General features: G+C 48.4%; 1 protein-coding gene across 4 annotated transcripts in view; it reads right to left on the bottom strand.

Annotated features, from left to right (window-relative positions):
- Nucleotides 1-21,885, bottom strand: part of SEPTIN8 (septin 8) — a 107,094-nt gene that overhangs the window by 36,056 nt on the left and 49,153 nt on the right. The window contains exon 1 of one of the 4 annotated variants that reach the window (XM_066591209.1): nucleotides 19,448-19,648. The exons of the other annotated variants lie outside the window; for them this stretch is intronic. Coding sequence (XP_066447306.1) covers nucleotides 19,448-19,477 — 30 coding nt within the window. The 5' untranslated portion in view covers nucleotides 19,478-19,648. Of the gene's footprint in view, nucleotides 1-19,447; nucleotides 19,649-21,885 lie in introns of those variants that run through there. 4 annotated transcript variants of the gene reach the window in all.

Here is a 21,885-nt window from a genome sequence, read left to right as displayed (position 1 = left end):
TCCCGCAGATCCAGATCTACTCGCAGCTGAGCAGCAGATACAGCTGTGCGCAGACCAGCAATGCTCTGTGAGCTCACCCACCTGCACTCCAGACTGATACATTGTAACCAACTACCAGTTGTGGCTGTGCCAGGCAGAATATGCAGCAATTAGTAACATGCTGCGGATCTTATCGTTTGCAGGGTGTTCATTATTCAGTACAGATCTCCTTCTCCATGTGAATTGCTATAAAACACTCCATTCACTAACGGTGGACTAACGGCAGAGTGCGATGGGATTTCTGGGTGCCTACAGAGTTGACCCCTATGCACAGGTCCAACTGCACTGTCCCCGAGAATGAGGGTCTGCAGCATTCAGTAGTGGAGGCCACGCCATTCATTCCACTAAGAGCAGTGGAGATGGCCCCAGGCTCGTACCTGGCTATATGCAGGGGTCCTACTGAAATGAATGGAGCCACCACTTCATTCCTTACCAAAGCTTGTTCTCAGGATCACAGTGGTCCTAGCAATCGGATGCCCACCGATCAGCAAGTTATCCTGTGGATGGGGGATAACTTGTGATTCTGGAGTCCCTCTTTTATAGGGGCACTAACTTTTCAGGGAACTTCTGCACCTCTACCAGCTTGTGTTGTCTCATCATTTCTGTAATATACTTGCATTCAAAGTTCTGTTGCTTTACCGCGGTAAATCATGTTTGAACTGGCTGCCACTGGGGGTCTCCCTTCCAGCTTCTCTGCTATCCACTCTGTCCTTGGGTATAGAGCTTCCTCAGTAACAAGGACATATGGATGATTTCATAGCAATGGGGGAGAAACTATCTTCATAGGCAGCTTCCCTGTGCTTACAGGCTGACAGATGTGCAGTCACAGTGATAAACGCCACAGTCTCTGCCTCTCCTGCTGTTACAGCATGTGTCTGTGTGCGCGCGCACCTTATAGTGGGTTTACTACATGTTTGGCAAGGTGGTCTCTAAATGTCTGATGTTCCTGAGAAAGCCGAAGCGTGGGCATTCAGATACTGCCTCCCTGCTGACTGGATCAGAGACAATGCAATGCAGGATGGGAGGTAGAGCCAAGTAAGTGCAGGACAGTGAACTACTGGCAGAAGACTAGGCTTGCTGCACACCCCCTTCCTTGAAAGTAGATTGCAAACAGCAGAGCAACAGAAAAATCGGGAAGACCACCTAAAAATCAAAACTTACAGACATGAAACGAGGTACAGAGCACAAGCAAACGAGGGGATACAGAGAACCTGGTGCATTTTAGAAACATTGTTGAAAACTCTGGTATGCTTTAAAGGGGTTGTCCCGCGCCGAAACGGGTTTTTTTTTTTTTCAACCCCCCCCCCGTTCGGCGCGAGACAACCCCGATGCAGGGAGGTAAAGAAAGCTCACCGGAGCGCTTACCTTAATCCCCGCGCTCCGGTGACTTCTCTACTCACCGCTGAAGATGGCCTCTTCCTCCGTGGACCGCAGCTCTTCTGTGCGGTCCACTGCCGATTCCAGCCTCCTGATTGGCTGGAATCGGCACGTGACGGGGCGGAGCTACACGGAGCTACACGGAGCCCCATAGAAGACTGCAGAAGACCCGGACTGCGCAAGCGCGGCTAATTTGGCCATCGGAGGCCAAAAATTAGTCGGCTCCATGGAGACGAGGACGCTAGCAACGGAGCAGGTAAGTATAAAACTTTTTATAACTTCTGTATGGCTCATAATTAATGCACAATGTACATTACAAAGTGCATTATTATGGCCATACAGAAGTGTATAGACCCACTTGCTGCCTCGGGACATCTCCTTTAAGGCTACACACTGGCATCAGGACTTCCACTTTAAAAAAGGAGCTATGACAGTCTGCTGGATGTACCAATCAACAAGGGTTTCTCTTGTTCCGAGTTGCTCTGCACACTGCAGAAGCTCTGGACAATAATGTGGACAGAGGCTAATGCTGGTTATGTACTCAGCTCACAAAAGGATTATGTAGATGTAATGGTCCACGCCCTGGTATATGCTCCATGCTCTTGAATATATATGCAATAAGGAAGATGGAACAATACCTCTGCAGCACCATCTATTGGATGTCAGCATTCCTGCAAATCAATGTCAGACCCTTTTTACAGGTCTTTCTAACAATGACTGGGAATTGACCAAAAGCCGAATCCATACGCAGACAGCTGTTTCTGGGTTTTGCCCCTCAGTGTGCAGTAGGGTCCTGGCTTGGCTAGTGAGAGGCCTATGACGTGGGTTGGGAGGGATAACATCACTCCCTAGGGAGAGCACCAAGAAGGTGAATGAGGAGACTTATAAGGCCATCCATGCTCCTCTGGGAAATATATGCAAATAAGGTAGATGGAACACCACCTTTTCAGTGCCACCCATTGGATGGCAGTGTTCCTGCAAATTGATAGATATATATATATATATTATACACACACACACACACACAATATCTTCCTTTTCCGACCCTTCTAATCCTTGTGTACCATATGCAAAAAAAAACAAAGCTAAAAAAAAAAAAGCACAACTTGTAAAATTACTATAAAAGGCAATCCTACACAGTAGATGCCTCGCTTTGATGTGGGGCTTTGTAATTGGCCAAGCAGCATAGCTAATGTGCATTGAGGGGGGCACTGGGGCAGCAGAGACATTATATGGGGATCTTTGAGTTGGTATTCAAGAGAAAAGCTCAGAGAAACTCCTAAGACGATGGGGTACGTGCCGCTCATGTTAATGCCCAGGGGGTACCCAATCATCTACATGGGAAAGGAGCAGGAAATTAAAGTGTTTACAGGGTTGCTTCTGACAGATTTGACAAACCATTAACCCTTTCCTTCCAGCACGGCTCAGAACAAACACCGATGCTTGGCAGGCAGACAAAGCTTAGCAGCCAACAGGTCTCCGTGTGAATTGGGATATATGATGGAGTCGAGAGAAAAAGACTAACTTTACAAAATCCACATCCAGATGATGTCCAAGATGTCAGACTGTACTACTCCGCACCCAGAAAGCGCGGACCACATATGCGCCATTTCATAACGTCAGGCATTTTCAGAGGAAATGAAGCTTTGTTATTCCGCAGCTTGCCCAGCGCCGGCCACAAGCTCCCCCAGCTATGTTTAAAAGGTTATTAAATTAAAGAAATAATCGAAACGTCAGTCATGGGGATCTGTAATGTGAGCCGCAGGCCTCGGAGAGGGAACAAGCAAATTAAAGCAGACATCTCCTCCTAGATCCTATTCAACACCACACTGGGCGCCTATTATATAACGCTGCATCACCCTGACTAGCACTTCCAACAACCAAAACTAGCGACTCCCGCGTATAGTGAAGGAGGGTCACCGTGCCGCTCCATAACGGGGCAGCGGTAGGTGCATTCACCCTGCCAGGTGGGAAAACCGTTCATATCAGGAGTGGGCGCAACTGTTCAATAGCAGAGTACAATATTTGGTCTGTGCTGCCAGCCAAAGTGCCCATCAATCTGTTCAACCATTATGTATTGAATTAATAGATAATGAGCTGATTATTCTACCCCTCCTCACTCATCTTCCTGACGTGGCAAGTGCTTGGCTCTGAAGAGGAGCCTGGGAGAAAGAAGGGCAAGTATATGTAAGAGTCTGGGGGTTTGCTTTAAAGGGGTTGTTCCAGACCCAAAAACCTCTGTTGCAGATCCGGCACAAAATACTGGCAGAAATAGCACTGCATGCACGCCATTTCTTCCTATAAAGTTATGGGCAGCTAAGCGGAAACCAAACGGACTCCATTATAGTCAATGGGGTCCATTCAGTGCTGTTCAGTCCTGTCATAAGACAGACCCGGTCGGCCAGGGGATTCCACTTTCCTTAATGAAGCAGTTAAAGGGAACCCACGATGCAGATGTGGGTACTAGTGTATCTTGACGCCACCAGGAAGTCCTGGTGGAGCCAAGATTCACAGGGGATGATGCCCCCTGAAGCTGATAGGCTGCACAGTTGGCAGGGCTGCAGGTCCTGGTAGCCCACTAAGGAACGCTTCTTTGGAGCAGCATACAGCGGCCCCAGCTGCAGGTTCAGCTTAAAGGCTGTTCCCCTGTCGGTGTGACAGCAGCATGGCCCCCCACCCCCGACCCAACTTACCCCGACGTGATGGTAAGATTGAGGCCGGCAGCAGAGCCAAGGCCGGCCACAAGCAATAGAGACACTTCTAGCACCTTCCAGGCCTTGGCCCAATCGGGAGCTAGGGGTGCGAGAGGGGCGTTCCTCCTGTCAAACCCCTAGCTTCTGGTGGAGTCAAGGTACACTAATACCGCAGATGTGAAAGCACCCTCACACTGCAATCTGCAATTTACTCACATTGGCAAAAATGTCCCATTTTCCCAATCAGAACTATGGTCACATGGTTGTCCCATTGATGTCCCTTACACAACCATGAGCCTCTGCAGCTACGCTGGCAACTATGCAAGTCTCGGAGAACAGTCCCCTCAACTCCATTACTGCGCCAATGCAGACTGAAGAACATCAGAGCGCACACAGTACGCCTGATTGGAGATGGTTAGTCTGCAGACCCCCGTATAACTTACTATGCCCTGTATAGTCACAGAGGTCGCTAGAAGACAGTGATGAGAAACCGATTTTCCGCTCTAAAATTAAACAAAAATATGCTTAAAGAAAAAATAAAATCCAGGAACAATCCGACTGTCAATGTGCCCTAATTATTATATGTGACAGCCGTGGTAAGAGGTAAAGCCTGACACATGATGGATGAGCAGGTAGTCCCAGACAGCAGGGGATCTAGGAAAGTGTTCTGGCACACTTATCCCGCCAGCAACAGATGTCTGCCCTCAGATAAGTCACCTCTCTGGTTACCGTAAGCCCATTAATCAGTCTGTCCGGGACACAGCGCTGCACTAAGGAGCTTGGCGTTACAGCTGTGCTTCATATGTGATGTTCTAGCAGGTTGGATACACAATTTATCAACTAATAGAAACAAGACATGCAACATTGTTGCTGCTTCTCATCAGTCACTCCATGCACGATTCGCACAACATGCCCACTTCCCATCTATCCGTGATCTCACGCCAGTCCATACATGTGTGTGCGTGTAGGACTGCGCTTCCCAGTATGGCTCCACCCGACGCTAACACAGAGGTGACCTTGCAGGCCCAACAAGTTTCTGACTGCATGCAGACAATGTGGTTAAACGCCAACACAGGAACCTTTATATAAAGCTAGACCACAAGACCTCGAGCCAACTCTACAGAGAACAGCCCAATAATCCACACCGATCAGCCGAGGCGTGGGCTCCGCAGAACTGATGGGCATCTGCAGCAATCACTGAAGGCATCATCCTGCAAAAGGAAATAATCCCCTATCCACAGGAGAAGGTCCAACCACCGGGACCCCAACTGATCACGAAAATGGGGGGCCCTGAATGAATGGAGTGGTAGTGGCACATAGACACCCCTACCCCACTAAAGCAGATAGCCATCTGACAGATCTCGTATCCACCGAGTAGGAGAGAACTTTATTTTGTGGGACAACGCTTTTAAAGGGGTTTTGCCAGGATGGCACCCCTCTTCACATGCCTTATTCAGGCTCCTTCACATGGGCGTATGAGCATTTGCACATGCCTCAGTTTTTACAGAACGAATCCTTTATTGTGGCACACATCAGCATTAAAGCGAATGCGTCATCAGAAAGCGATTTATTCTATAAACCAAGCAAAAAGTTAAATTATTTTTGGCATTTTTTCTTCTTGATTTCAAAACCAGCACATTTACTAAAATCCTGCAGTTTTCACACGGATCACAGAGGCAGATAATAGGCTGATGCTTCCTGCTCTGTAGAGAAAGCTTCTCCGCAATCATCTATCACTAGCTAGGTTACAATATACGTCCACAGTATATAGAGCACACAATAGGTGATATCAGAGCGTATCCACTCCCCTCCCTGCACAGGTTTGAGACCACGCTCAGAACAGTCTCTCATAGAAGTCTATGAGTCCCTCTCCTATCCATTGTGTCTACCGCCCATGAAGCTGCTGTAAAGCTCATCTCTATGATGAAAATGCTGTTGATAGCGGTTCACGCAAGACATCTACCCCTTGTCCTGTACAGACAATGCAGGTTTTGCACGGGAGATAAAATAGCGCGGTTTTCTCCCAATGCAAGAGCGCGTGAAATCGCTGGAATATGAAGCCCATGTTTTTCCTAATGCCATGAAAAGAAAATTGCGCCATCTTGCTGCGATAACCTTTTCCCCCCTCCCCTAGGTTTCCCTATGGAGCCTCCGCTTTATCCCATCACAACATACGTGCTTGCAATGCTTTTTAACATTAGAAACTCCTAATGTCTATCGTGCGAGAAAGTCGCGGGCGGCAGCGATGGAAGATTATTCTCCAAGAAAAAGCATCGCAGACATTGCATGAGTAAGATGCAATAGTGCCAGGATTTTCTTGCGGCGATATCGCATTTGCCCCTGTGAAACTAGCGAAGGGCACAAAATCTACAATGAAGGAAAAAAAAACACGTGAAAAAAAAAAAAGTTTCACTAAGAGCTTTTAATTGTATATTTGCATATTTAGAGGGTAAACTCATGTTCCTCCACACCATTCTTCATCACATTTTGCAGTGTAGCAGGGGACATTATCCTGCCGAAAGAGGCCGCTGCTGTGAAGAGATGGGTCTGTAGCAATATTTAGGTAGCTGGCATGTGCCAGGGATGCAGCAGTTGGACCATTGCCCGAAGCATGACACTGTCACCTCTGGCTTCCTATGGGGCATCGTGGTACTATCCTCCCCAGGTAAGTGATGCACATACATCCAGCGGGTCACATGATGTAAGGGAGTACGCAGGCCATCACACAAGCCCATCTTTTTTCAGGCATCTAGCCACCACACTTTGCATACACTTGCCCACCTTTCCCATATCAACTCCAAGAACCGACTGTGCACTTACCGCCGCAGGGCACGTTCCCACTTACAGTTTTTTTGTTTGCCAAAACCAGGAGTGGGTCCAAAAAAGAAAAAAAAAATCTGTTTTATGATCCCCACCTGGTTCTAGCTAGAAAAGCCGCAGCAATAAACCCTGCAGGTGTGAACACACCCTTATACACCCCACATCTTTACAGACGTCATTGGGGTCAATCAACTATTTATGTCAACTGAGCGCTTTTAATGTTGAGGCGGAGATTAAAAACGAATTGGAAATCGCAAAGGAGTGCAAAGTTTTTTTTAATTCACTCAGACTTGAATAGGCGATTTTCATCCGCATATCACAGCAACACAAGGACATATACAACTTTGGTATTTTGCTTGGACTGCTCAGATTATCATCCGAGTACTCCCTTAGGGCTTATTCAGACGAACATATATCGGCCGGGTATTCACGCCAGCCCATATACTGCGTCCCTCTGTGCAGGGGGAGGAGGCTGGAAGAGCCAGGAGCAGTGCTCTGAGCTCCCGCCCCCTCGCCACTATTTGTAATGGGAGAAGCGGGATGGGGCGGGGCTACGTCCCGCAACTTAGCTCCGCTCCTGTCCCGCCCCTCCCATTGCAAATAGTGGCGAAGGGCAGAGAGGGGGCGGGAGCTTAGAGCACTGCTCGCGGCTCTTCAAGCCCCTCCCCCTGCAGAGGGGAACGCCGTACATTGGCCGGGCTGAAAAGCTGGCCGATATACGGTCGTCTGAATGCGCCCTTAAATAGTATCTGGCACCTTTTCTGGCGTGACAAGTACAAATCTTCACTCAAGCAAACAGTCCTGGGGTAGATTTCCTAATAATCCTGCGCCACTCCTGTTATTCCTCCTGGAAATGTATCAATCATTTCATCAGAGCACCCCCTATTGGTAGAACTACTAGAGACAAGCAACCCCTTCTACCACACTAACAATTGTGTCACTTTTGCAAGACTTTTTCGGCGTGTGCTTTATGTCTTTTTGACAGCAGCAAAACCCACTTAGAACAGGAAGCGTTGTTGTGAGACCACGACAACACGGCGGCCGCGGGCTCCTCGTCTACGGCCTTTAAACACTGCAGAGGGGACAGCAAAAGACTTTTCAAAAACTGAATACTTGAAGGGCTCTTTGTTGTTTTTTTTTAATATTTTTCGTGCGCTAAGGAAGGTTTAAAAACAAAAAAAAATAAAAAACAATTGTATAAAAGCGTTTACGCAAAAAAAGAATATATTTATATTAAAAAGAAGAAGTTTTTGGTTATAAAGTTTCAGCATTAATTTTATTTGATTTTTTTTTTTTTTTTTTTTTTAAACTTGGGGCTGTATTCATTTTCCAGTCAAATTCTCAGTCTGTGAGATGTTGTTACATGGAGCTACCACAGAAACTGCCTACAGGGGTACACTGGCACTCCTATTCCAGCTCATCCTCCTGACTACATACTTATGGGCTGTAGCTAAAATGGCATGATCTTATCTAATGGTGTGCTGCTGCATCATGGGATTGATGTAAAAGTACAAAAAAAGAAAATCTCGCTTACAAGATGGTGCATGATAAGCATCAGACAGGAGACTGCACTACATGGAAATGACTGAAATACACAGAGAAGACCTCCAGTGTGTGACAGTTGATTGGGTGTGTAATAGCAAAATAAGTTTTCACCAGAGTGGCCCTTTAAAGATCCCTTGTGGGGCGATCAATCATCGGAACAAACAAATGCTGACAGATCTGTTGGTTCCAATTGATGCCAGTTGACATGTGCAGATAGTAGTTAAACTTTTTTCCTTATTCCGTTCTGATTGTCCTGTCAGGGAAAAACACAGTCCATCCCGAATATGCAAACAACGGCACAAATCGCTTCTAAAGCACAAAAAAAAAAACACAAGCGAATGAATTATGGAACAATCGTTGGCCGGTTTACACTGAACAATATCGTTCTATTTCTCACAAGCCAACGATTAGCTGCACGATAACTGTTGTGTATTACAGGGCCCTAATGGAGGGATAAGCGCCAAAGCCCATGCGTGCCCGCACACCATGCACCACTAAGATCCGCTGCTCGGACTGCTTCCATGTAGGATCCTTCTTTCTATCACAGTGAATGCAGATGCGGTACCACCTATATTCTCACAAGACCCCTATTCATGACCGGACCAGGCGGTGGGAGAGCGAATGCTAAATTATCAGGGTGAAGACAAGAGGCAAATCAAGAGTAGTAAAAAGCAGATGTGTAATGGATGGTCCCAGTGCCAAGGACCGCGCCGTGTAGGCACTTTGATCTAGATCCAGGGCTGACTGCAATGTGCTCTTTAGGATAAGCTATAGACACGCCAGATAGAGCTGTCAAGTTGTCAAAGGGCAGGGAGTCACAGCTCTAACTGAAATCACTGTCTGCTGCCAACATAATACACCGCAATACCTTATAGTGAATGCAGTACAGATGATAGAAGAGTAGCACTGAACAGAGGCTTCCAACTGACAGCTACACCTGCCATGTACTCCTTGAGGGATATAGGGGCATTCCCATCTCAGACTGTTTTATGCTATATCCTGTAGGTATGCTATAGGAGTCTGCTGCGGGTCCCACCTCTGGGACTGCACTCATCTCCTGTTCTGGCCCCCACTAAACCCCACACAGCGCTAGAAGGTGGCTGGGGGAGGTCAGGTTTATGGAAACAGCTGAGGCCTTCGCTATACGGTTTCCGTAACTTTCATAGGATCAATGGGAGTTAGAGGGGGATTCTAGCAAGTGAAAGTTATAGAAGTCATGAAGTGATAACACATAATTTTGCAACATGTCCACGGGCATAGTGATATCCCACGGCAGATCTCCGCTGCTCGGGAGCATGCTGCGCTTTGCCACCTGTGAGCAGAGAATCGCTATGACTGGGGGGGGGGGGGGGGGGCTGCACTTTCCATAGCAACACTATGAAAAGCGTTCAACAACAAAAAAAAAAAAAAACAATACTTACCTATTCCTCCCCCATCAGTCTTCTTACCACATCTTCTCCTGGCTCCTCCAGTCCCCCGGGTCACCTCACCTCCAGCCGGTTGCATCCTCTTCTTCCTGTTCTGAAGCGTCCATTAGCCTCAGTTCACTTCCTGCAGAGTGGCGATTGGTACAAGAGACAGAGATCACTGCCTAACAGGGAACGCCGAATCCTTGGCAGCCTGCTTTAGTGCGCATGTGCGAAATCTCATCGAGTATATGAAACACTAGCGGCAAGACATCACACATGCGCAGTCGCGCTAAAGCAGGCCGCTGATGATTCGGCATTCCCTGCTAGGCAGTGAAGTAGCATACATTACCAACGTCACAGGAAGAAGAGGATCCGGACGGCTTGCGGTGAAGTGACCCGGAGGAGTGCAGGAGCCAGGAGAAGATCTGGTAAGAAGACTGACGGGGGAGGAATAGGCAACTATAGAATTTTTTTATTTTAAATGATGAAACCCCTTTAAGGCCAACGCAGTTTGTACAGTCGTTAATGTGCACTTGTCAGTAACTGGCAGTGGGGCATTGTGGGAGATGTAGTTTTTGCACTCCCCGGCAGCTATGTTAAATAGCATGGAAATCTGTAGTTGGCTAATAAGTGGTGGTGACACAAGACAGCAACGATACTGGAGTTGATCATTTAGATGGCGGTTTGGAATAATGGCAAGTGGAATCATAAGGGAAATATTAAAAAAACGTAGCCCCGTCTCCGAAATACCCCTTTACAGATACAGCATAGCCCAACCATGCTCAACTGTTTCTACACTATCAACCACCTCATACAAGTGTTACCAACATGACCATGTTTGGCCAAGATGGGAACACCCATTTCCGGGAGCGTAGGCTACAAGGAATTGGATATATATGATGCAGACGTCCTTGTCTTACTACTAGGCTGATCATAGGCTAAAAAGTCATCATAGCTGGCGCGGCTTCCTCCTCCGACCACCAAATGTACCAGATAGCCATCTCCCAGACCCGAGTCGGTGAGCTGCACATACAGCATTGGCCCGATGCAGCCACATTGAAAGACTAGAACACCTTTTAATGGGGTTCAATCAAAGGATATACATTTTGTGCCTCATCAACATGTATTAAGGAACTGCTGAGCAGGCAAGCTCCTTATCTAGAAGAAGGAATATCAATTATGTATAACCTAGCAATCAGCCAAACCGCAACACTAAAACCACCTGCCAAATAATGCGTAGATGCGCCTCGTGATGCCAAAACCGCTCCGACCCTTCAAGGTGTGGACTCCACAAGACGTCTGAAGGTGTCCTGTGGTATATGGGTGCCAACAACCTGGTTGTTGGTTCACCGTTGAATGTCCCTCGTGCCAGTTAGTAGGTACTAACCAGAGCGTACCAGGGACACCCTAGAAAACATGCTGGACATGCTCTTGAAAAGTCCCAAATTCTGATGTCTAATTGACTGGTTCAAAGTCACGCCGATCCTGACAATTGTCATGTATAGGACATCAGTTAACAGGAATTTCTTAAGAAGTTGCGCAAGATCTCTGGAGACCCTCAGAGGAAGCTGCATCAGCTGCAAATAAAGGGGCATTACTTACATAGTCCAAGGATGTAAGGAGAACAGACCAATCAGAAGTTCATCCATACCAGACACACGGCATGTAATATTATATAATATCATGATGCCCTGCACTGATTAAACTGAACCAGCAAGGACACTCCAAGAGCTGTGAAATGAGGACACTCAAGGCGGCAGCAAGTGCCCACTTGGCTCCTGGGCTAATATTTACTCTGGGGCCAAGGGCACCACTATGGAATGTAGACATCTCTACAGCGTTCGGAGGAATGTGCAGTAGGGCCAGCTTCACCCGACACTTCTACTGTCGCTACTCACTTATGATACAAGCTTTACAAAGCGGGACACAAAATCACAGCTCTAGGCAAAGAGTGGGAAATTAAAATTTATCATCAAAGCAAATATCTGAAGTGACACAAATCCACCAATATCACTGATTTCTTTGATGTTGTTGAGCTCCGAGAAATACCAGAACTACCGGGAACAGTCATGTGGACAGCCAACCAACTCCAACCACTGCCATCATCCACTTATGTGGAGTTATGGAAACCACAGTGCGCTTGGATGATTCCATGCTCCCGGGGGCCACTGGGTACAGTCCTCTTGGCTAGGAGTAACAAAAAGGGGGTATTCCTGTGTCAAAGACCATGTGGACATTAACTTAAAGGGGTATTTATATCTTGGCTTTTCATAGCAGAGATGGGAAAACAGGAACGCTCTGACCTGACCCCGTCGGAATGAGCCAAGCACTAAGCTACGCAGTTTCCATACCTCTTGCTTCTGTAGCGCCTACTTACAGCAACAGCGCACCAAGTTATTTCCTTAAGACCGCATGCGGGAGCCTGCAGCGATATCCGGCCCTGTGCCCAGCCGAAGTTCCGCGCGTACCTCTATTATCTTCTTTTCTGTACTACGGATGCTCCGCACAGCTCGCCATCAGACATGTGCAGTAAAGATTTATTTATTTTTTTAACTCCTACTTTTTCTGTAGGTCGGATGGCTTTCAATCTGTGCGGGAACTGCAGGAAAATGCAGCATGCTGCGATTTTTAATGCGTGAGCAGAAAACGCAATTGGTTTCCACTCGTGTACATGAAGACTCATTTTTCCATTGCATGCTATGTAGGGTTATCGCTGCGAAATCTGGAGGCGGACGCCAGCACCAGATTCCGGAGCAGAAATCCACCGGTGTGCATGAGGCCGAACTCAGGGAATAGAACAGTGCGTTGTGCTACTCTGTTTCCGTAACGTCCAATCACTTCAATGTGAGCCATGTAAACAGCGCTGGCCGGTAAACATGGCATCTTGGCTATGAAAAGACAAGATAGGAACACACATTAAGCCTCCTTGTACGTTTCCTCAAGGTTTTTTTTTGTAACTTAGCTCCAACCACTATAACTAAAATTTTTCTTTTTCCTTTCTTTTTCAAAAATGACCCTTATTTACCTTAGGGTGTGCTCACATATTCTTGTACACGTTCTGTCTGACTGCCGTATGGACAGAACTTACGACAGAGTCTGCAAGCTCACCAGCTGTCCTATTCTTGTGGAAGTCTTGCACATGACCAGTCCATATAATGTGTAATGTCCGGCACATCAGACAACACAGATAGGGTTCCTCCTGCGGTGTGATGTGAGTCACACAGGAGTTTCCCTTTAGATCTATTGGTTTCCTAGCTGCTTTAATACCCAATGCTAAAGTCCATCATATACAGTAGGTTAGTACCATAATCCTGGTGAAGGTTCCCTTTAAGAGCATGATATATACCCAATGGCTCTGCCACTGACAACAGCAGATTACTGGCAAGTTATGCCTGGGAAAGCAGCTGTCCCTTTTTTGGTCTCCAAAAACACGGTTCTGGTACTGTACTTATTGTACAGACTGAACCAACTGGAAATTACAAGGAGGGAAGAGGACACCCCCTGCCAACAAAGTTTATGCAGACTCCAAAGTAGCAGCCATAAATATTTACGTAGTAGAAAGTTATTAAAAGGCTACAAAGAACTTTTTTTTTTTACTTAAGCCATTAATGACTAACAAATACCAAGGATATATATATCTGTGAAGAAGTCGCTATGTTTTTTTTGGCCATTGTAGGTCGCCGGCAATACTTGGCACCTGTCCAAAGTCATGAACAACTTTCCATCAACAGGAGTCGGGGTCACAAATAACACTCGAGATCAGCCAGCGATTAGTCGTTTCGATGACTGGTGTTGCTGCCCGGGGTATCACTCTTCACAGGCTGATCAGGACTGAGGGCTGTATGAAGTCACTAGTCTATGGCCAGCTATAGTGAACTCTTGGGGCAGGTGGACGCGGCTTTCAGGGTTTGACCAGTCCTGATGAAGGATCAGTAAGCATCGGGCAGGAACATGCTGCAGTCACTTCAGTGATCCAACCCCAAAACTTTCCAACTTCTGATTCCAGAACAGATGCCCGTAGAGCTAGGTGCCAGTATAACGTCCCAGGGTCTTTGGCACAGCCTGGCATAGAGCAATGAGCTGAGTAAACAGTATAAAGAGATTACAAGAGGCCAATCCTCCTGTAACTCAGCCACAATGCCTTGTTATTGTAGATCAATCAGTTCCATTACAAGGACTTGTACAGACTACAGAACAAGGTGGTGACAGAGAAGGGATTGTTATTATAGGAAGACTAGAATATAAAGCACCCTGAAGAACAAGTACACATGGTGAGTGCCAGCCGCAGCTCCTGCCAGCGCATACAGGCTACTACAGCCAGAGCGTTATATGACGGGTGAACCTGGCGCCCAACCCAAGTCAACAATATAGGGCTCAGACTGAGTGGGCAAACTACTGTAACCCAGCCACACGTGCGCCACTGAGCCTTCACTGCGAGAGCTGCACTGCATCTAGTCAACAGAGATGGTCCCAAAGCGGGCGCTATCCAACATGGCACAGAGATGGGCTGCTGTAGTCATAGATTGTTATTCACACCAGGAAAAACTTACACTGTGCCCCTCCTGAACGTCATCCGCTGATCAAAGCTCAGGAGAAGCTCCTGTTAACTCCAATATCCCATTCATCCCAAAGCTAAAATTTGGGGAGCCAATGTCGACCAAGGTTCTGTGTTACTGTCTGGCACCTGCAAGTTTGGCTGCTGCTCTGCCATCTTTGCTGCAGATCCGAAGCCCTGTCCCCTGCTGTGTATCACCAAGCTGCCGCAGGAGCATCTGCTGTTTGGCGCTGCTGTGCCTTCTCCGCTGCTGCTCCGCCGCTCTCCGTCCACCGATGTCAATCTGGCTGGCCCCGCTGCTAATAGCCAATCAGGAAGTGGGGGCGTCACCTGGCTGTCAAGGAGCCTAATACTGGTGTACACTCACCACTTCTGGTGGCGTCAAGGTACAACAGTACCCATCGATTCCAATAGTCTGGATGAGGATGTACATGGATTTTGACAAGCCTCATTCAGATAAGTGGGACAGTTGTGAAATTTGTGCAACAAGACTGCCATGTGTGACTTCACCCTCAGTGGGTCGGAGGGGTATCATCTCTCCTTAAGGAAAGCACCTAGGAGGTGTCTGAGGGGACTTCTAAGGCCATGCACACTCCTCTGGGAAATATGCCCTCCAATAGGTGGCTCTGCAGAGGTATTGTTCCATCTTCCTTATCTGCATAATTTCCCAGAGGAGCATGCATGGCCTTATAAGTCACCATACACACCTGTTAAGTGCTCTCCCTAAGGACTGATGTTACCCCTTCTGACCCTCATCATAGGCCTCTCACTAGCCAAGCCAGGATCCTACTGCACACTGATGAGGGGCAAAACCCCCAAAACAGCAGTCTGTGCATGGCTTTTGGTCTTCAATGCCCAATCATTGTTACAAAGATCTGTATAAAGGGATTGGACATTGATTTGCAGGAATGCTGCCATCCAATAGGTGGCACTACAGAGGCGGTGTTCCATCTTTCTTATTTTCATCCTCAGTGCGACTCTAAGTCAGGCCTCAAACAGAGCCAGCGTCATTAACACAAGGAGTCCTTGAAGCGATGATACGGCCACATAGAGCCCTGGAGTCTGTCTGGGATTACGTGAAGAGACAGAAGGATTTGAGCAAGCCTATATCCAGCGAAGATCTGTGTTTAGTTCTCCAAGATGTTTGGGAAAACCTCCCTGCCGAGCTCCTTCAAAAGCGGTGTGCAAGTGTACCTAGAAGTATTGATGTTTCGAAGGCAAAGGGTGGTCCCACCAAATATCGATGTGATTTAGATTATTCAGACATTTTGAATTTAGTTAATTGACCTAAATTATTAACCCTTGTATTTGTGAAAGCATTTGTAGTTTGCTTGGGAAAGGGTGGGAGGATGGGGGGGGGGGGTGATTTCTCAGGTATTCAAAAAATTGCGTTATATTCGCGCATCTCAACGTACAAATCTCATTTTCTCGGCCGTGTTAAAGCAGCCGCAGAGTAGTTTCACACGGGTGAGAAAATTGTGGCAAAATCAAGTCTTTGTCCCCGCGATATTATTTTTGTAAAGACATCGCTGCCACGCAATGTTTTTGCGCAAAAGTGAGACTTTCTAATGTTAAAAACGTCATGCAGAAAAATCATAAGTTTGTGCGTTGCGAAAAAAAAAAAAAGGAGGCGCCATAGGGAAACATGGAAGATATAACATGCCACACATGTAGATATTGCTATTGATTTGCGACTAAATCCACCATGGAATGGGCAGTGCAAAAGACGCCTTGTGCGCAGGTGCCCTTATGGCAGCAGTCAGCCGGACGCCCCAATGATATACATGTCCGTCTATCGAGGACCACTGCAACAAGCCGTGTTCACACCTCTGATCAGCTACAACATGACGCGGAGCTGAATACCCGACAGTCATGGCTACTGGATTGGAAAACATGAAGAAAAAAAAAGTTAAAATATAAGTGTTCCCAGTTCCTCCAGACCCTCCTACAGGGATCAGATACAAGACGCTGTTGACAGACGGCCTTCCAGACATTTCCCCGAAGTCGTGTAGATCTGCTGCGGGTTCCAAGGTTGCTGGCATTCCTCACTACTGCATGACAACGGGTACGAGGAGCCGCCGCTGAGCGATACAGGGTTAACGCAAAGACAAGGGGCGGCAGGGTTCAGAGGGCTGTCAAACAGCTGGCAGGCACATGAAGGAGGAATGTCACATGTGTGCAGAGCCGCCCTGCCGATCAATCCAAGCCTGGATATTAACCCCTAAGAGTCGTTTGCTTACGCTCTACAGTGCAGAATGCCCTCAGTCTCACAAAGAAGCCGGATAATGGAATTTGCCATAAATTGTAACCAACCCAAAGCGTCAGATAGCAGCAAATTTCTAGGTGCTCACACTACCAGAAGCATGAGGGTGTGAAGCAAACCCCATGAGAGGCTGCAGCTACAGACCCTTTCTTAATGATCAGGCAGAGTGATCGTGAAGCACTCTGCCTGATCATAGAGACACATGTCCTTCCGTGCTTGTCTGACGTTTCCTTACACATTCCACTCCAGGAAGCACCGCTGACAGGGAAGCTGTCAATGCAGCTGAAGTATCAAATGTACAGAGGGAAATGCAGAGTAACCGGACATACGGATACATATGGGGGGGGGGGGGGGGGGGGTAGTGGCGAGTATACCTGGTGCTCACAGCGCAAAAAAAATCAACGACCAAGCTTTAAAGAAATGTAATCCCCACAACAGGAGGAGAGTTTTCCTTCTTCAGAGCCGGATGTGTCTGATGTACAGACTGACTGTCCCGATACGGAGGATTCCGCCAGTTATCTTGTAGCCTCAAATAAAGCTACATCTCGTTCTTCTAGAACTGCCCGACGCTCAGTGGGGCTCTGCAGACACCCCGAATACTGCCAAAAATCCAGCAAAACACAACGAAGGGGAGACGATAGAAAACACCAGCAGAACGAGTCCATGCAGAACCGCAACCATCGCACGTGAGCGGTGTGCCCCCAGTGGTCAATCAGCGACAATGTTCAGGTCTACACAATTATCTGCTCTTAAAGGGTCTGCAGTGTGCCCCACCTGTAATAACAACCTGTATCAGGCGATCAACGACATCAATACGTTTATACGACTAGTAACTGCGAAGAAGCATTTTTCCAATATTCCTACTAGAGAAAACCCCACTGCAGTACTCCTGTTACTGCGGATGACGATAAGGTCCTGCACCGCGCCGGCAACAAGCTGCTCCTCTGGAGATGATGTGTGAACTACCTCCTCCAGCGCCCACCAGTTTACGGGACGGGCCCACCAGTTTACGTGACGGGCCCCAGGACACCCGTGGACGGGCCCACCAGTTTACGGGACGGGCCCACCAGTTTACGGGACGGGCCCAGGTCCACACAGTCGGGTTTTCTACAACCATTAAGAATTGAACAATCCCCACCCCGGATTGGTCTCCTCTCCAAACAAGAGCTTCAGTTTTGGACTCTTCACATTCAGGTGGAAGAAGAACTCACCAACTTATATCCCAGATGTAGCCAGATACATAATATATCAGTAAACCAGGGGAAAGCACTGGAGGATATCACCCTCACCCACTACTTATAGCCCGCCCGGCAGATAAGGGCGGCTCTATTGTGCTTCTATGAAGGTGCAGTCCTTGTATTGTTATCTGACACCTCCGCATACCGGCTCTTAATATTCAGCCAGCAGATACATTGCTTTATCCAAATCACTCTAGGAAGGTTTGTCCTCGGGGTGGCAGACCACAAACTAGCTGATAACGGCTGGTAGAGGCGCCAGTCTGCTCCATATACCCGGCATTACCCAAAATTCAAATAAGGTCTTACCTTCTTTACACCCAATGACAGCTAGTAAAGCCTCAGTATAAGGCTGGACCATCTACTACAACCAGATATAACACACTCTACAGCTCACCTACAACCAGCACTAATACAGGAGTGCCCGCTGCCAGACACATGCCCCCATCAGCGCCCGCTGCCAGACACATGCCCCCATCAGCGCCCGCTGCCAGACACATGCCACTAAGTAATAGTGCCCAATGCCAACAGGTCACTAGATAATAGCCACCACTGCCAGACAACATGTCACTAGGTAGTAGCACCCACTGCGACATATGCCGCTAGGTAAGTGCCTGCTGCTATACACATGTCCCCAATAGTACCAACTGCCAAATACATGCCACTAGGTAATAGCTTCCACTGCCAGACACATGCCCCAAGTAGTGCCTGATACCAGCAACATGCCAGTATCTAATAGCATTCGCTGCCACAAACATGCCCATTGCCAGCAACTTGCCACTAGTAGTGCCTGCTACCAGAAACATGCCCAATAGTGCCCACTGCCAGCAACATGTCACTAGGTAGTAGCCCTGACTGCCGAACACATGCCCCCAATAGTGCCAACTGCCAAAACACATGCCACTAGTAGTGCCTGCTACCAGCAGCATGCCAGTATCTAGTAGTGCCCACAGCCAGAAACATGTCACTAGGTAGTAGCACTGGCTGCCAGACACATGCCCCCAATAGTGCCAACTGCCAAACCACATGTCACTAAGGAATAGCCAGCATGCCAGTACCTAATAGCACCTGCTGCCAGAAACATGCCCCAGAAGTGCCCACTGCCAGCAACATGTCACTAGGTAGTAGCACCTGCTGCCAAACACATGCCCTCAAATAGCGCCCATTACCAGACACATGCCTCTAATAGTGCCCAACACTAGCATCTAATAGCGCCCACTGCCAGACACATGCCCCCACCTAACAGAAGTCAATGGATAACAACAGTGCTGGGTCAGGGAGGCGTGGGGGGCAGGAAGTCCCCCCATGCCCAGAAAGGTGCCCCCCATAAATTGCCCTGCGTTGGGTTATGATGAGCCCCAGATTCCGGGGCTGTTAACCCTTTGTCCCCATCTACCTTCCCTACACCACTGCCAGGTGTGCCAACTGCTGCCATGTGCCGGTGAGGGCACTGTGCCCACCACCACACAACTTGCCGTGGTGATGAGACTTCCCGGCTGCCCCGTACTCACATTCACCCGCTCTACATCCGTGGCGGCCATGCTGACGGGCTCCCGAGCTGATGTCGTCTGCACTGCTGCCACCCAGCTCCGGCTCTCAATGGGATCCAATATGGCCACTGCACTTCCTGGAAACTCCCCTCTGCATTACAGCCGCTCACAGCCCGGCGCGGAGGAGTCAGGGCCCGCCCGCATGGCATGCTGGGACTTGTAGTCCCGGGGGGGAGCCGCCGCTGTCACCCTAGGGGCCGGCGGGAATGTGCTGGGACCTATATATACACCTATATCTCTATAGTGCCGCTTGTTTACATTACAGCGCCTTGCTCCAGTGACGTGGATGTTGGCGCCCTCTGCCGGAATATTCCTGCAACTACTATTAACACTTGTCCTATGTGTCACCTGGAGAGCCGATACGTGTTATATGTCATGTAATAGCTACACCTACACCTTACTGGCAGCGGCAGACGAGGGTGGAAAGGCTTTAGGCCACCACAGCCAGTACTAATATGGGCTGCACCTGCTGCAGAACATCTTCCGGATTTGCTCTTCTGCAGCAGTTGTGGCACGCTGATCCATCATGTGTGCGGCTTCAGGTGCCCGTATGCAAAAAAAACCTGCTCGGTCCAGCGCAACGAATTTGTGCATAAGCAAGGTTGGATGAGGCACATTTGCGCACATGTCTGCGCAGAGTACTGGACGTTTTGCGCAAGCAGTTCACACGCCTGCAATGCACCCTTTCCATAGATTACAAGGCTATTTAGGCTAATGAGGTCCAGATGTGTTCTTGCCCCCGTGGTTTCCCGCAGTATTTCACGCTTTTCCTTGCGTATTTGAGCATCTCCCACAGACTTCGATGGGGGCATTTGTTGCGCAAAACACAGAAAGATAAAGTAGGTCCTACCTTTTTCCGTGCGCGCAAAACACACCCATGAGAACGCACACATTGAAATTGTTCTAGTCTCTGTGTTTAAAAACATGCACAAATACGGCCGTCTGAGGCCGCCCTTATACACAGTGAAGCTGCTGAAGAACCTCTTCTGTAGGGCTCATTCACACGGGCATCAAAATCACGCAGAAAATAGCCACGCGGAAATCACGTGAATGGACGGCTTCTGTGCGCTGAAGTCCCGAGTTATGTCAAAGTTTAAACAACACTGTTGAGCAATGGAAAAAAGGCGCTGCTATTCAGGGACGATAGCGAGAGATGACGGCAGCGGCCGCGAAGACCCTCAGCGGCAGGTGAACACCCTGTAAATGTCCTGCTGTACGCGCCTGTTAGTCCCTGGGGGAGATGAAAGGAGTACCCGACCGTAATGAAGGGAACCCCTGCTGGCTTACCTTCAACTCCCTGGGGGTTCTCTTCATTGCCAGGGATAAAGGGATTCCCCAGGGCTTCCCTTCATCTCCCCGGAAAGTCTCCTCATCCCCATGATGAGGGGAACCCCCAGGGAGATGAAGGGAAGCCCAGGGGAGACCCCTTATTCCTCTCAAAGTCTATAGACATTCCTAGGCTTAGCGCACCACAGATAGGTCCGGTCCTATAACAGCAGGGGATTTCAGTCGCGGCGTTCACTCTCTGGTGTCCTATCTTTTTAGGTTCAATTTTTTTGCGCCGCTACAATTCCGTCATCTGAACGTTTCCATAGAAACCATCGGTCCTTTTTTTTGTGCGTGTAAGCTAGCTGCGCACATTCCCCCATAAGGCCCCATTCCCACCCGTGCTAATTATTTCTGTTGTGGATTTAGCACATGACAGGCAGGAGCAGCACTTAATGAACTCCGCTGACTAGAAGCCTGATATCACACGGTACAGCGCAATATCGGCCTGATATCACACTCAGGAACGTGCGATGTCCCCGCAGAGGCGAGACGTTTTTGTGTTTAAAGAAGCCTCGCATGATCTTCCGGAGCGGCTGAAAGGGAAACCTCGCATCACATTTGCGCGCCCCTAGCACGCCGTACAGTACTTCTGCCGGCACCATTGAAAACAATAAGCAAGGTATTCTGAGGGAAATCCCAAAGATAGGACAGGCTGCGATTTTATTCCCCGCACCGAAATGCACAAATCTCGCACAATTTTCCTATCGGGTCTGTCAGTTTTCCGTCTTGCCGCTTGCCATTTTCCAAGACAAAATAACTCAACCTGCTGCTCTGTTTTGTCTGGGATTGCATACTGGAGGCTCCGCAGGCGGCGCCCATCGCTGATACAAACGGCATTACGCGGCAGTCAGTAATCTCTGGCGCAAGAGAAAGAACTCCCTGCAGACGACAACCTCTGCTACTATTCCAGGGAAGGAGGCAGGACCGAAGACATCTTTTGTGCCTTAACCCCTTAGTGACGGCCTAATAGTGTTTTTACGTCCTGCTGTTGTATAGCGTCGCTATCTCCCTCCATACAGCGCGGGCGTCAGCTGTTTATTAGGTACGGCCAATTGCGGCTATTGACCCTT

This window comes from Eleutherodactylus coqui, chromosome 2 (genome assembly GCF_035609145.1).
Source record: "Eleutherodactylus coqui strain aEleCoq1 chromosome 2, aEleCoq1.hap1, whole genome shotgun sequence".
NCBI lineage: Eukaryota > Metazoa > Chordata > Amphibia > Anura > Eleutherodactylidae > Eleutherodactylus > Eleutherodactylus coqui.
The sequence above is the reverse complement of the archived record's forward strand: the minus strand, read 5'-3'. Positions and strand labels throughout refer to the sequence as shown.